At 40.7% G+C, this 15870-nt stretch overlaps 1 protein-coding gene across 2 annotated transcripts in view; it reads right to left on the reverse strand.

Moving 5' to 3' along the window:
* The window catches only part of LOC104128210 (amyloid beta precursor protein), a 181019-nt gene that overhangs the window by 14595 nt on the left and 150554 nt on the right, over positions 1–15870 (reverse strand). Inside the window, exons 12-13 of one of the 2 annotated variants that reach the window (XM_009640947.2) lie at positions 13502–13723; positions 7835–7888 (exon numbers count right to left, since the gene is read on the reverse strand). In XM_009640947.2, coding sequence (XP_009639242.1) covers positions 7835–7888; positions 13502–13723 — 276 coding nt within the window. The remainder of the gene's footprint in view (positions 1–7834; positions 7889–13501; positions 13724–15870) is intronic. The other variant, XM_009640952.2, reaches the window with a different exon arrangement.

The raw sequence follows: 15870 nt of genomic DNA on the forward strand, positions 1-15870 counted from the left end.
TAAATATACAGCCATTTTTCACAACGGAGGAAGGTTACCAGCAGGGTCCCACAAGGATCTGTGCTGTGCTGTGCTGTTTGCAGAGTGATCTGGGTAAGGGAGTGAAGAGTGACGTGACAAAGTTTACTGACAAAAAGTAAAAGAAAAAAGAGGACAGTCAAAGTAAAACCAGCTGCAAAGAACTGTAGAAGAGTATTACAAATTCTGAGTGCACAATAAAAGGGAAATGGTATTCAATGTTGCTATGACGTAAAGTGGTGCTCACAGGGATACACAGCCCTAACTATACATACACAACAATAGGCTCTAAATTAGCTCTGTTCCACCCAGGACAGAGACCTTGCAGTCACTGCGGGTAACTCTCTGTGGGCAGGTGGCTCAGTAGCAGTCAAAAAGGCAAAGAGAAGGCTAGGAGTAATTATGAAGGAATAGAGAAAACAGAAAACATCGTTACACCACTGTATAAATGATGCATCCTCATTTTAAACCTGGCTATCCGTTCTGGTCACCCCACCTCGAACGAAGGCAGAAGAACTAGAAAAGATACAAAGCAGGGAGAGACAGACGAGCACTGGTATGGAATGGTTTCTGTACAAGAAGGACTGGACAAATCGGCAGTCTTCAAACTGGAAGAGACAACCAAGAGGGAACACTACAGAGGTCTATATGACTGTGAATGACAAGGAGAAAGTCTACAGGTGATTCATTATTTCTCCTAAAGAAGGACAGGACACCAACATGGCTATGACACAGCAGACTAAAAACTAACAAAAGAAAGTGCATATATATATGTAATATATAATTTGGCACAGTGCAAAACTGGACTGTGGAACTCATTGGCACAAATCACGGGGATATTCAAAATACAAATGAACAAATGCAAAGCAGAAAGGTTCATCCAGAGTTACTAAACACAATGGTGAAAATACAGTTTCCAGTCCTGGAAATCTATCAAATGCCAAAAGCTCAGTGGATGTGCCAGGAGAATAAGGCAGAGGTGAAGCCTGTAAGTATCCTGTATGCACTACTGCTAGAGGCAAGATAACAGGCTTGGGTGCTTCTGCTCTTGGGCTCTGGGCACTTTCAGTGAAAGCAAGCTACGATGGCTTAGACTGTGGGTCTTTGTTAGCTTCAGTTAGAGCCAAACGCCACAGGCGGGAGTTACTGCAGCATTTCAGGGGGCAGAACAGGTCAGGAGCCTTCACATCAATGAGCAATACAGGGTGATAAGTTCATCAGCAGTCTCAGCTGCTGGAAAAACACAGGCTCAGGCTTCCCTAAAGCCACATTTCTTTGAGGGTTCCCTTCCCTTTTCCCGTTGCCATCAAACAGTAGCACAGCAGCCGTACTTCCAGCATGTGGCAGGTTAAACGATCTTCTGCCTTGAGACCAGGCAGAAGTTTTTGGCTTTGGGCCATATGACCAAGGTCTGGTGGTCAACTTGGCCTTACTTGCCAATCCACAAAAATGCCATGGGATCTGAACATAAAGTAGGACCTGATATTAGGAAATTAATGAAGTTAAGACTTACTAAAACTTGTCTTTGGCAGCTAGCACAGGAAAAAGGTCAGGAACAGAAAAATCTTCTGTTGCACTAACAAACCTGACAGCAATTTTTTCTTTCCTCCCATCTCCCTCAGAAGTGAGGAAAAATACTTTTAAAAGTACAATTAGGGTGAACTAGCGGTCTTCTGCGAATAATTGATTATACAGTAAGAGAAGCATGACTTTGCACTGGAATCAATTAAATGTCTGGTATGAGACAAAAATATATATGGGGTTATACATGCCTTTCTACCTTGTTACATTACAAAATTTAGACTTTCTATTTAACAGACATCTCTTTATTTCCAGTTCATTCACTACATATTTAGACCTACGTGCTAAAACCAAAGATTTATTTTTCAAAGGTAGTAATTGAAGAATGAAGAACTTAAGGGTCTTTGCAAAACTTTTATCAGAGGTGTGTGAATCAGGTTAGATGCAAGCAGCTAAGAGCTGCCTAAGACCACTCTACGCGTGCACTGAAGACAAGCATACAAAGAAAAGTTAACCTTATGACAAGAACTTTAATTCTGACACAAAATGATGGTTTTTCACTACCAAGTCTGAAATAGACAACCCAAATACAGAAGTGAATGTAAAAGAAGAAAAGTCAGAGCAACAGCCTCACTGCAAATTCACAAATAATGATAATTATTAGTGCTGTTTCTTCTGAATTACATACTATCTTTAGGGAACTGCATTCTTAATTACTTCAATTTAAAAATGCTACAATTCAGCTGGTAAATATATTAACTTGCAACTCCTCAGAAAAAATGACAAAACATGGGCTTAAAAGCACCTAGTAGAATCCAACAAAATAAGCTATGATGGACTTTTAATTATACTGCTGTTAATCAGCAATGTTAACTGCTTTTATACAGACATGTGTATACATGCATATGCACGCACACATATATTCAAACATCAAAACCAGCAGCATATGCATTACTGTTCCTAGCCCTTAAAGGAAAAAAAAATATTAAAAAATCATGTGGAGTTAAAAACTATTCACATGAAATAAAAACTGAGTAGCCGCTTTGGGGAATACTTTACTCTCACACAGATGAGCTGTTCCATTTGTGTAAGTACATATTTAGGCTTTAAGAAGGGTAAGAAAGAGAGGATACAATGAATTCCACCAAGGACGCAATTAGGTGTATGTTATCTACTAAACTGCTTGTAATTGCTTCATCTACCGGTTAGATAACAGCCTAGCAAGATTTTGTTTTGCAAGGACCTGAAACAGTATTAGCTGTGCCTGTGGTCTTCTAGTTAGTTTTAGAGCTAAAAATTAAACCTCCAAGTGAAGCACAGTTGAAACTGCCAGACCCGGGGGGGTCTCAACAGAGAGAAAACCAAAATTAGCACATTTAAGCAAGAGATGTAATGACTGCATTGAAGAAAACATTTAACTCCATGTCCATGAACTGTATTTGAGTAATGGCAAGAAGAAGAAAAGATCTGTTGATTCAAGGCCTGTTACAAGTGTAGTAAACAGCTTCATCTAAAGCAAAAAGCTTCATCTAAAATAAAAAGGGTGAATGGAAAGGAATGCAGTGTTTGAGCAATTACCTGGGTAGCCAGCTTCTTACTAGAAGTTCAGCTCTTTCTTCCATATGACTCTGACTTTGTGCAGGTCATTTCATTTTGAAATGAAAGGAGGATAATGAAGACTGTATACTCACTTACAAAGATTAAAATGAAGGTTATATACTCAGTTTTGTAAGCACAACTCAAATATCTTTGAGGAGTAAGTACTTTTAAGACCGTATGGAACTAGAACTTTCTGATCTCTCCTTGGAAGTTACTAAAATGGTGGTTCGCTTCTACTTCATGGATGACTTACAGGGCTGTCAAACTGGAGAAAGCAGAAAGTAAGTGCAAAAAAGAATGTTATCTATTTTAAAGAAGAATCTCATTGGAACTTAGTATGAAATAATTCTCCCTTAGAATACCAGAGATTATTTTACATATGTGTAAAAATGAATAATCAAAACAAGTAAAATTGGGTAATCTTTCTGGCATGTCAATGCAGATGCTGTGCATATGCATATATAATTGTATTCACAGTTAATAACTATCTGATTTATGAAATAAAACAAAACAGTCTAATGGAAAAAACTCCATTAGTGATTTTTATTTAGTAGCTGCAGACAGTTGGTTTAAGACAACTGTATTGAACTGACATCACTAAGAGGAAAAAAAACCCTGGCAATTTCTGGCAAGAAAATCATAAATAATTTACTAAGCTGCTCTATGCCCTCACCTCATACAGATTGCAGCATATGTGCTAATGATTCTGCAGAACAGCCATTAGGCTTACAGAGCCTCTGCAACCATGTATAAAAAAAAAAAAAAATATCCCTCAGCTTTCTATATAATGTAATAAGGACTGACATGTCATGATTTATCAGTGGAAGGGCCAGAGACAGAAGCAGCTTTATGTGCAATGTCTCCTCAAAATTATTGACTGTTTGCAAAACCAATCAACTGACAAAGAGTTGGGAGAATGCAAAAAAAAAACCCCAAGAAGAAGAAAGTAACACAGTTAATATCATAAAATCCTCGCATTGTGAATTACAGGCACCCCGTGAGTGATATAATTACAGCTGTTAGTGGTATAATTACAGTTGCAACTGTGCAACAGATGAGAATGTGATCTACCCTGAACAGAGCACTGATTATTTTATCACCTTGAATTTCAGAAAATCTGCTGATACTAAGCAACATCCATCCTGATGGCAGGTTTTCTAATCTTCACTGAATTCCACAGACCTGCTGAATTAACATGAGTAAAAAGGAGCTTACTTAAGAGTACTTAAAGATGATTTTACATGTATCTTTATGTGTTTGTCTGTCTTTCTCTCTCTACACATACACACAGAGACAGAAAAAAGTTACTAATAAACACATACCCAAAATTCAGCTCCAAGAAATTAAATGCTCATCATGAAAATGTGACCTCTGGGGTACAGACGAGAAGGAAACACTATTGAAAAAGCTGTTACAGTGAGGCGATCAAGTAAAGAGGTATTCTTTCTATTTGAAGCTCTTCCTATGGAAGTTGGATTCCTACAGTCAGGCTGGACTGTAGCCCTCTAGCATCTCCCTCTACGAAGCGATTTATAAATAGCAAGAAACATGTCCTAATCTCTTATCATTTTGTGCTGTATTAAAAAAATAGCTCACTGATGACTGCTTAGTGCATCCAGGTATTTTCCTTCCCTTTGACCTTTTATGATCTCTGTTTACTTCTTTTTCAGGAAAGAGATGACAAGAAAGGGATTTAGGCATAATTCTTATTTTTGATCCCCCCTTTGTGAATTAAAAAGGGGAAAGACAGTGTGTGGAAGCACTAGGCTCCTTTTCAAATACCAGTGTCAATCACACAGATGTCGTATCTATACTAGGAAATGGGAGTCCCCCCGGCATTACTCTCCTCCCTCCTGGGACTGATGTAAATCAGATTCAAATTCAAGCTTCAGCCACTGACAGCCAAGGTGGAGTGCAGTAGAGGTAGGGATTTGAACAACTGGCTTAAATTTTAGTAAATACTTTAAACTTGGTCCTTACTCAAAAGCTTTTCTGCTCTTCGGATTGGATAACTCCTCACATTTCCTGACTTCACTCATAGACTTTATTTATTTTTTTAAATCCAGAGAGAGAAAGATGTGGTGAAGTAACAAGATTCTAGTTATCGCAAATACTAAGTAATTGCTCTTCTTTTCTGTATTGTGACCAAATTATCTCTCTTGTGGGAAAGGGACAAAGATCATCTGCATGATTTTGATCTACTTCTGAGAAAAACGCAGTGATCATTGTAAGAATGTTGTGTGGATGAGAAGTGGTAAAAAGAAAGTGGAAAAGAGAAAAAAGGGCACATGTTTGTATGTTTGTCTTAGTCCTTTCAGAGCCAATTTTCCTCAAGGATTTTGAACACCTACAGAACTTTCATTTATTCCTCCTCCCAGGCTTGGACTGTTGCAGGTTGACATGACGCCTGTATTTTCACCCTGAAAAAGCAGGTCACCACCTTGTTCACTTGAGCAAAACAAGTAGAAGCACAAACTGGAAAGACCTGGTGATTGAAGGCACAAGGAATTTAAGGTCTACCAAGAATGGTGAAGAGAATAGGTTTTGCTTACTGTTACGATACATTTAGCACTACTGTAAAGGGGAAAAAAATCCCTATTTCACATGCACACGTAAAGACACTTTGTGCTGTGAAATTTGGAATGCAGGCACAGCAGTGAGAGATTTCAATCTCTCCAGGGAAACAACCATCCCTCTTCACGGAAGAATGCGGAGTGCGTCCTTGCCAGGCTGGAGGGGTTCACTCTCTGTGCCAAAAGCAGAGCACGGGCCTTTGCAGCACTTAAACTCTGCGCTAAAAGCAACGAAGGCGGTACAGGCCCCTGGACAGTACTACTGTCTACTACTTTTGCACTTGAGCAGAAAATTGAGGGAAAATCCCATGTGATTTTCATAGTGCAAAAGTTACCGTATCTGCTGGAAATTTCAAGCCATAATGGTCACACACTGAAATATTTCTTACTTCTCCTTAGTAGTCTATCGTACACATTCACAAAGATCAGTCATGACCTATGCTAGCCATGCTTTTAGTACTACTTGTATCACCCCAACCAACAAAGCACTCTGATACAGTGGGCTAAACCACACCATTTCACCCCAAAGCTAGAGCGCAGCAGCGTGAGAAAATCCTTTCTCTAGAGAAGGGACACCAAAGATTTCTGCCACGTGTGTGTGTGTGTGTCTGAGAAATAGAAGGGAGGAAGAAATAATCTTTAGTAATAAATATGGGCCTCGTAACAGGAGATTTTTCAAGACAACTGAAATTAAAATAGTTAATGATCACAAAATTTAGTATTAGAAGAAAACTGCTGGGCTGAACTGACATTATAAAATTCGGACTAAACGCATTCATGTTTTGTTTGTGATGATATTTCTACTGCTCTTGGGGAAGAAATCTAATCCAGATGGCAGAGATAACCCACTACTGGGGGGATGTTCCCCAATCCCATAATTTTTGGCACTGTTGCACAGCTAGCTCTGTACCTGTTTCCAGGCTCCCTTCACAGAATGAATAAAGACTCTAAACACAAGTAAAGAAGTCAGACTCCTAAAACAGTGCTAGGAGCACATCAGCTGGCCAGCCTTGACATGTACCCCAACTGCTGTAACATCTGAGCTTATTTTACTTCCCACTGTAGAAATTTTTGTAGTCAGTGAACACTGGTGAGTTATTGGAAAGATTTAAACACACTAGGAGGGTGTTTGCCTATAAAGCTACCTAATGGAGGTTTAGAGGAAAAGATGAAGGAAAAATGACAATAGATTGATCAGTTTTCTCTCATCTGAAGAAAAAACCACAATGACAATGTGACACTGAAATAATTCTGACCATAAAGTAAACTGATATAATCTCGCTATGTGTTGGAGAGTAACCTCTTCTGAAATAAAAGGCTGTTTGCTCTCAATGGAATCAGCCATTTCTAGATAATATTAAACAAAAACAAGGGGAAAAACAACCTAAAAAGCAAAAAAAAAAGTCAGTATGAAAAGCAATCTTTTACTTCTGAAAACTAGATTTGTCCCATTTAACTTTGCCAAACATTTGCAGCCTGACTCGAGCTGGTCACCTGCTATTACTCAGAAATCAATAGGAAGACACAGGTACCTACAGAGGGGAATAATCCCCCCTCTCTATCCTAGAACGGAATGCACAGCTGCACAGACGTGTCCTCCGTGAATCCAGAGGAAGAATACGTGTATCAATTTTTAGATATCTGGAGTTAGCGAAGATAAATATCACAGCAAAAAATCTTTACCTCCCTGGAAATTCTAAAATTGTACGCGTGAATTCTTCGTTAGCCAGCTTACAAAACCTGTATACTCTACATAGAGGATTCGACATTTCTATCACACATTCCCAAATTAAAAGTACTTTCTGCACTACGGGGTACTGTGTCTGCTGCCTCCTGCACCTGCCAAAGCATGACTGCTAGAAGGGGTGACAACTTGGTACGAGTATCGGTTCTGGGTCTCTGGGTCCCCCTCCCCTTGCAAGTACCCATTCTGAACACCCTGGACACAGACAGCACTCACACAGGCTGACAGGGGTTTGTGTGGGAATGCTTCCCCGCTTCATGGCATAGCATTACATTTTAAGAGAGGGTTATACCAAAGAAAAGGTGATCATTTCACCTCAAGCAAACCACATGCATGCTGGGGAAACACAGGTTAGGTAAAAGCCATGCAAGTTATATACCTGGTCGTGTGGTGAGTCCTCTGTCTGCAGCTGGGCGGGCATCAACTGGCTCAACTGGGCATGTGCAGAAAAGAAACAGAAAAGCAAACAAAAAATAAACAAAATCCCCCGAAATGATAAAGTCAACTGCTCTTCCATTGGGACACTGCAGGAGAGACATACTGCATAAACAAAGTTACCAAAGCAACAGCTAGAAAAGATCTGCCCTCAGTTAATCCTGGAAATGAAAGGAAGGGATGGGCATGACTTCAGAAGAAAAGCTTCATGGCTGATGTGTCAATTCTACATCATATTCTGGTTACTGCTTAAAGTGAGACACCATCAAGATCAAAGAATTTCTGTCTATAGAGCAAAACTGTATTCATTATGTGCAAACTTTTTCCAGTTGTCTGATCAGAACTGGCAGCAAGAATGGACATGCTGAGTGAGTTCTTGCAGCCAGTCTTGATCAATGCGGACTTACAAACCCACTGAATCCTGACCCCTTTTCTTTACAGCACTAGGTATAAGGTTTGAAAAAAGTAAAGCATGTTTTGAAAATACAATCAATACTTTGTTCTGATATGCAAACAGTAAATTTGCCTTCTGACTTTTGAAAAGGAAGCAAAGGAGAAACACCACTTTCTACCCACAGTTGTGTGTCATACACAGTTTTAAAACTCTTGTATTACTGTACTAAGGCTTTACCAGCTGAAACCAAAAGTTGATGGGGTTCACCAGCTAATTAATAGCAAATAGGATTTTAGAGCTGAGTCATTACCTACTGCCTCAGTTAAGAAATTAAATTCAGAAATAAAGTTTTACGTTGTAGCTTGGAATTCAGAATTTTTTAAATAAGGTATTCTCATTCATTTGAATTTCAGGATTCAAGTATGAACCTTCTCATCAGCAGCAAAGGAGCCACAATAACATATGAAACCTGACAAAAGCACAGTTTTCCATCATGAACTGCTCACTGTATTCGGCATCAGAAAATCACGCTAACCTGACGACACTGCTGACTTAAGCAAGGAGACTGCCCATCTTCTTAGGACATCTGTGTCACTTGCTTAGTGCTCCTGTGGGTTTGACAAACCACCTACCGTGCTTGTAAGTGAGACCCTATGTGGCACCCGTGTCCTTTGCACACAGGAGATGACTGCAGTCACTCCTGCCTCTGGAAAAAAGCAGTAAGTCAGCTGTACAGCAGCCGCAGACTAAAAGTACATCTGCACTTCTGACTTGCTTGTGTTTCCAGAAGGGCAAAATTTTCACAGAGCCTGCTGGTCTGGCACTGCAGAGACAAGCCATCAAACCACTTTCCTTCACAGCAGTTCAGAGTGGAAATAGCAGACCATGTAATTGCTTTTCTTACACAGCGCTATACAAAACCCAATTTCCATCCTTAACTAAAAACTACAATTTTGAGTATCCTCCTATTTAAGTCTTCTGCTAGGTTTTCCAATATTGTCTGCACCAACCCTTAGGTAGGTTGGCAGTAATTTTCACTGGAAAGGACTTGAAAGGATGAGCCAACCAAGGACCAACACTACGCAAACTGCTCCTGCAGAACCCTCCTCTGTCGCCCTGGCCCATGCCTCCTCCCTGGAAGGCTGAGGGGTTTTATTTCCCCTCTCGCTCAACACTCTCTAACCCTGCATGCCCATAGCTATGGGGAACAGAGAGAGCAGGTTGTGGATAGCAATAAAACTGGGAGAAGTGAAGGGAGAAAAGGGTGGAGGAAGTTTCTGTTGTACAGTAGCATGGACCTGACCTCAGGGTAATGCAGTTATTTGGGGAGTTAGGTGAAAGTATTAGTAATTCTTCTTGTCATCTATAGTTTTGAAAGCACTTTTTGAGGAAAAGGCAAACATCACTGGCTGATGATGACTGACACGAAAGTGAAATGACCTGCTCAAGGTCACAAGCCAGTTGCTGGGCAAAAAATGGAGGCAAAAGCTCAGAGCCAAGGGTCTTCCAAAGCAGATAGTGATTCCAGGTGCCTGAGTGCAGCGTGCCCCGGGCAGCATGATACAAAGGCAGGCTGGTTTCTGGAGAGCCCTGAGCTGCCACCTTTTGAATTTCAGTTGCATTTTAAAACCTGCTTGCTTGCTCTTGCTGCAGTATTGATGAACGCACAAAAAGCAGTTAACTCTGAAAAATCTTGTCCATGGGCTTCCTCACTGCTTGCCCCACTGGACCACACCACCTCCCAACAGTTGGTATAGAGGGAAGAAGTTTAAACTTGTTACAGTATTTATCAGTAATAATACTGTGTATTAATAAAAACTGCATTAATTTTGATGCTCCAGAATCATATTTCTCTTGAACACACTTCCATGGGCACAGAAATACAGATAATTAAGACTGAAAATTTGTTTTCCAAATAGTCTTGCGGAACTAAATTGGTATATATCTGCTCACACCAGCTACGCAGGCTTCATACAGGCTACACATCCCACCTCGTATCTAATGCTAATACATCTCAGAAGAGCAAGAGAGAATGTGGTTGCTCCTCTTTTCAAAAATAAAAGAAAGGTGAATCAAAAAGCTCAAAAGCTGGTACAAACCAGCAGGCAGGGAGAGCTATGGGATGCTCACCTCCAAGAACAGCACTGAAGAGAGTAACTGGCCAAGTCATAAGGATAACTACATTCGCAAAAATCTGCCTTTAGATACTTTGTCACTAAGGCTGACTGTAACTGCATGGTAAAACACAAATGGTAAAACACTAAACCCAGTCAGTCATGGGCAAAATGCGCAGGGTCCTTGGCAGTGTCAGAGCTTCACAGCTGTTGGGGTTTTGCCCCACCACTGATGCTGTGCTTTTCATTGTTAAAATACAATTTCCTGAAAGTTTGGTGGTGCCTTCTGCAGCCTCCTCAGAGGGTATTTTTCGTCAACCTAATTTGTATCCCAATATGCTAGACACACGTTCAGCCATGCAAGTTATGTAGTGTACTACCTGTTGCTTTGGGTTAATTTCTGTGGACATTTACTGGGAAACTACTTCAGGGGAAACAAGGAAGAAAATACTTTTGACCTTACACCTTTTTTGACCAATATTTATTTCTTAAGAAACACTAATGACTTGCTCAGTCCTGCATAAAATACAAAAACCTCCCTACATAAGGGGAACTTACTGTGTGAAAAACAGGCTATGCAAAAAAACCTTCAGTGGAGAGAGAGAGAGGAAAAAAAAGAGGAGAAAATTGTGTCAACTGTTATTTACTTGCTACTTCCAAAGCCTATTATAACAAGATGGACACACGGTTTTGGAAGCTGTTTAGACAAAGCCTGGGATTAGACCATGAAGAAAACAAGCTTGGGAAGTGAGGACAAATGGCACACTTAGTCCTGGGTTTCTGGAACAAAGAGATGGGAGACAAAGGAAAAAAATGAGGCTGTGAAATTCCCCCTTGATACTATGGGCAAAGGTATAGAGAGGGTATCTAAAGAGAGAAAGGAGGTATCGTAGGTGTGATCACATTAACAACATTATGGTTTGGGTAGATGACAGAGAAGTATGATGGGAAACAGTAAGGACTGGAAGAGGTTTAAGTCATCAAATAATTTCTATTTCTAACTGTGCAGACTTAAACACTAATAATGGTTGGCCTAACAGAATTGTTTGCTGCAGTAAATACATGACAAATACAATCCTGGTATCAAAAAACCCACTAAGCCCCAACAACTTAAAGGCACGAAAGTTAAAAGATGTTCCCACAGTAAATGTGGGAAGTGCTGCAACAAACCAGGTAGTGCATTAAAATACATGGGATCAGATTCATAATTAAACAGTACGTTATTCAAGGCAGGAGAGTTTTTGTTTCTTATTTGCTATCATACATTTTAAAAGGAGAACCACGCTCAATACACTTGCCGATGGGAATTAAGTGTCACACTGAAGTGTGCACCTTTCATTATTAAATTTTGGGCTTAGCCAGGTTTCTGAAGGAAAAAAAAGGCTTGTATGATTAAACTGTGGGTATGTCTGGGTGCACCTCTCTACCTAATAACTTCTGAACTTGGTGACTCAAATCAGTACATTTTGAAAGCTGGGAGGACAGGCTTCAAAACTAATTAATTTCTCCTGCACAAGTTTCATGAAAGCAGGCAGCAGGTATAGAAATTGATGGCCTGTAATGCCGCAGCTCTGGGAAAGACTGCAGTGAGAGCTGGATTGGAAAATTCCTGCAGGACAGACACCACCAGCCAGACTGTGGCGGGCTCCTGGCAGACAGCCTTGAAACATGCACTGCAGCGAGCTGCAGCTGATTCCCCAGGAAATGGAAGTGTAGCCTGCCAGCCTGGCCAGCCCTTTGCACCTCTCACCAGTACCTGACGCCACCCAGCCAGCTACTCCCAGTTGCTCAGCACGTCACTTGGCTGCGAGCGCCTTCCAGACACGTCTGGAGTCCTTGTCACCGTCTTCTGTCTTCTGGTTCTTGCCGCTGGCCAGTCCGTTGAGTTTGCTCCATTTCTCTCTGCTCTTTTTTTTGGTCCCTACCTGTAGTGCTGACTCCCTGATAGTCTGATTTTAGCCCCGCTCCTGACCAGCCTCTCCTCTTCCCCTCAAATCTGGTATACTTCTGCCTCATGATTTTGTTGACCTTCACTTGGATCCTTGCTTTATCTTAGGCTTCTCTGTCTCCTGGGGATGACCCACTTTGATAACAAAACTGGATCTGACTCCACTGATTCCACCTGGCACCAACGCTAGACCTGGCAAACCCGTGTCCACGTCCTGTGTTTCATCTCCCAAGCACCCAGCTGCCCACAGTCACTCACAAACCATGCTGGAGTGAGACTAACTGCATAAGGTGGTCTCAAAACTCATTCTGAGAGCAGGTATAGCCTAAGACAGTGGTTTCAAAAGACTTCTGGAGGATGTTGAAGTCTGTGCAGTTCAGCTACAAATCACAAATCACAGATGCATAAAACACAAATTTGTCTGAAAAAGAGACTTCTGTAGCTCCAGCCTCTGTGAATCTCCTGCTGCTCTGCAGTAAAAACTTTCACTATTTGTGATTAACTTAGCACTGGGTTGAACTGATAAAGGAAAACTAATACAACAGGAGGAACTTGAATGACATGATCGAAGTCCCTCAGGTTTCTGATTAATTGGCTCTGGTACCTAAAGTAAACTACCAATTCCAGATTATACATAAATTATTAAAGTCACTTCAATAAAATTAGTCCATGAGCAACATAAATGCCCCTCAGGAAAAAAGTTTTCACTAGCCAGTTGCGTTGCTGAGTATACAGGAACGTTGCCGCAGTACACTCCAGAAAGCCAGTGCGGGGGGAAATAAAATCAACTCTCATGCTAGGATTGTACTGGATCTGTAATCATGTTCATGCCAGCAAATAAACAACTCTTAATTAAAACACTCATTTCATTATGGCACAAATCTAACAACTCCTCTATCTCCCTTAGCTCATAGTCACGGATTTTCTAAGATTGGCACTCATAAATTACTGGAACACCGAAATTTCAAATTTTACTCAGAATTTTCTAATTCCATCAAAGAGACACAGATGACATGGCTGACCAGTTCGAAACTTAGATTTGAGACCTCTATCTTCCTTACTTCGGAAAGATGTCAATTTTCAGGGAACAACATGAAGAGAGATCACAAAGCTCAACTCTGAATATTCTGTGGTTTCTCCCCCTATTGTACATACCTTCATTTTCAGTATTGGCTGGAACAGAATCAACACCAAAGGGATGCCATGGCTGAAGGTCATCTAGGCTGAACTCTCCGTCCACTGGAAGAAGTTCAACTGTGGTCTTAGTTTCCGTCAATGAAGGCATGAGAGCATCATTTCCATAGCTGATTCTGGGTTCGCTGATCATATTGGCCAAAACATCATCAGAATAGTTTTGCTCTTTCTGAAGTAATTCATCTGCAAGGAAATTTCAACACAGAAATTATCTGAAGGAGCTGGCATTTCTGAGGACCTATTTCCAGTGATATTGAAGTAATAATTTACTGTTATGAGATTGTTTTCTTATGATAAAGAAAAACTTAAAGACTTGGAATAGTCAAAACCCTGCGATAAGCACTGCTGTTAAGTAAGGCATTTTTTTGAAACACCAACCAGAATTGTTCAATAGCATTTCCTACCCACATTTCCACCACATAACAGATCACAGGTCTGTGCTTTACAAGTCCCTGGACTCTTCCCCACCACTTTTAGAAGAAGCACAAATCAATTCCCTTCAACTCCATATGTTGCCATAAGTCAACACACAAGAGGCCCACAGGAAGGAATGTCTTTTTTATTTCCCCTCCTCTTAAATGCTCACTATCAAAGCTCATCATGGCTCTTAAATCCTACATCACCACAACAGTTACTGTATTAAATTGGGCTTACTATAACACGCTCAATACAAAGAAACATTTTTTCTTTTAACAAATGTAACTTTGCCAAAATACTGAAGTAGTTCTTTGCTAAATATCTTAAGTAGTAATAGGTGTCTGTAGGCAAATTATTTTACAAGCAACCAGGACCTAAAGCTGTGCAGTATTATCTAGGTTGGGTTTTTCTGGACTTAAGCAAGATGGGAACAATCATAGCACTTTTCAGCTCCATCAGGTGTATAGGGCAGACTGTCCAACTCAGTGTTAAAAGCAAGTTCGGAGGTTGCGTGTGCTTCATTTTTCCCCCTCCCTTCTCACACCAAAGTTCATCTGCTCTTGATCTTCCCCTTCCCTGCCATTTTTTGTTTGTTTGTAGGAGCAACACACTACTTGCAAGTACTTTTTGGGCATTTGGTGCACAAGAGCACATTAAAGTAAGCAAGCAATTGCAATGAAGAAGATAAACAACTGCTAATAATGCATGGATGTAGTTAGTACGCAGGCATTATAGAGCTAAATATTTCAGAATCAAAGTCTGTAAAGGTAACACAAGTGCTTGCACACATGAGCACGCACGATAAAAAAACCTTTTATTAAGACTGGCTTCTCTTTTCACTTCATTAAGGAACCCCTGACTGCCACTGCTTCACACCCACATCTGAAACCTGTGGCAATTCCGGGACAGGAATCACCTCTCTACTCGATAGACCCTTTATGTCACCCTGCAGGGGCTCACTTATTTCCCAGTATCATCAGTGAGAAAGTGCATCTACATTTCTATGCAGACCAGAGCTTTACAGCCCCCAGTAAAATCTTTTCAATGTATTTCCCTCCCAACCTTACACCGCGCCATACCACCACAGAAGTATGCTGCACCCATGCAGCAGCCCTCATTAATGACCCCCAGCAAGTCACGAGCACCGGAGCTGGCACTGTTTTAGTGCTTTTATTGGTGATGATGTAAGTAGGGCTCTGCAATACGTCTCTTAAAGACCACCTCTTAGTGAGATAGTTGATGCAACTCTCTGCCACCTCATTACGACACCAAATTTGGAACATCAAATCTAAACAAAAAGTTGTAACCCCAGCTCTGGGGCAAATATGGGTCTTGAATCATGTAAAATGAGGTTTTAAAGCAAATTTTCCTGTTTAAACAGCAATCGCTTTAGTAGACAGTAAGCCTAAGGTGTATACAAAATTTAATACTGTGATTTAATCTGTTCGTTAGAATGACTTACTAGGACAGTATAGAAAGCCTACATAACACTGAATTGTTTTTCCCTTCTTGTTCATTTTATTGAAAACAATATTATTTTATAAGATGCCTAATAAAACTTCAGCATGGAAGGCAAGTCCGGTTTTTGTCTCGCCACTGCACTTACACTAGTCTTTTAACAAATCGAAGCGTCTCCTTCTCCAGAGGAGACACAGATGAAGCACCTCAATATTCTGAGCAGATGTATCACATGACAGACGTTAATTTTCATTAGCGAGGGATGAAGAAGCTTCACAAAAAAGGAGCTGGATGTTAGTGGCTTGAGCGAGAAGTCTGGCGTCCAAGTGCCTTGCAGGGAGCCATGGGCGATACCAGCTGGACACATTATCATACCGAGTCATCACAAATCACAGGGAAGTGAGTATTATGGTGCCGCTGAGCATCTTCATGCCTGCAAGCCTTTCAGACCCAGG

Source organism: Egretta garzetta, unplaced genomic scaffold, assembly GCF_000687185.1.
Source record: "Egretta garzetta isolate BGI_Z169 unplaced genomic scaffold, ASM68718v1 scaffold45, whole genome shotgun sequence".
Classification (NCBI taxonomy): Eukaryota; Metazoa; Chordata; class Aves; order Pelecaniformes; family Ardeidae; genus Egretta; species Egretta garzetta.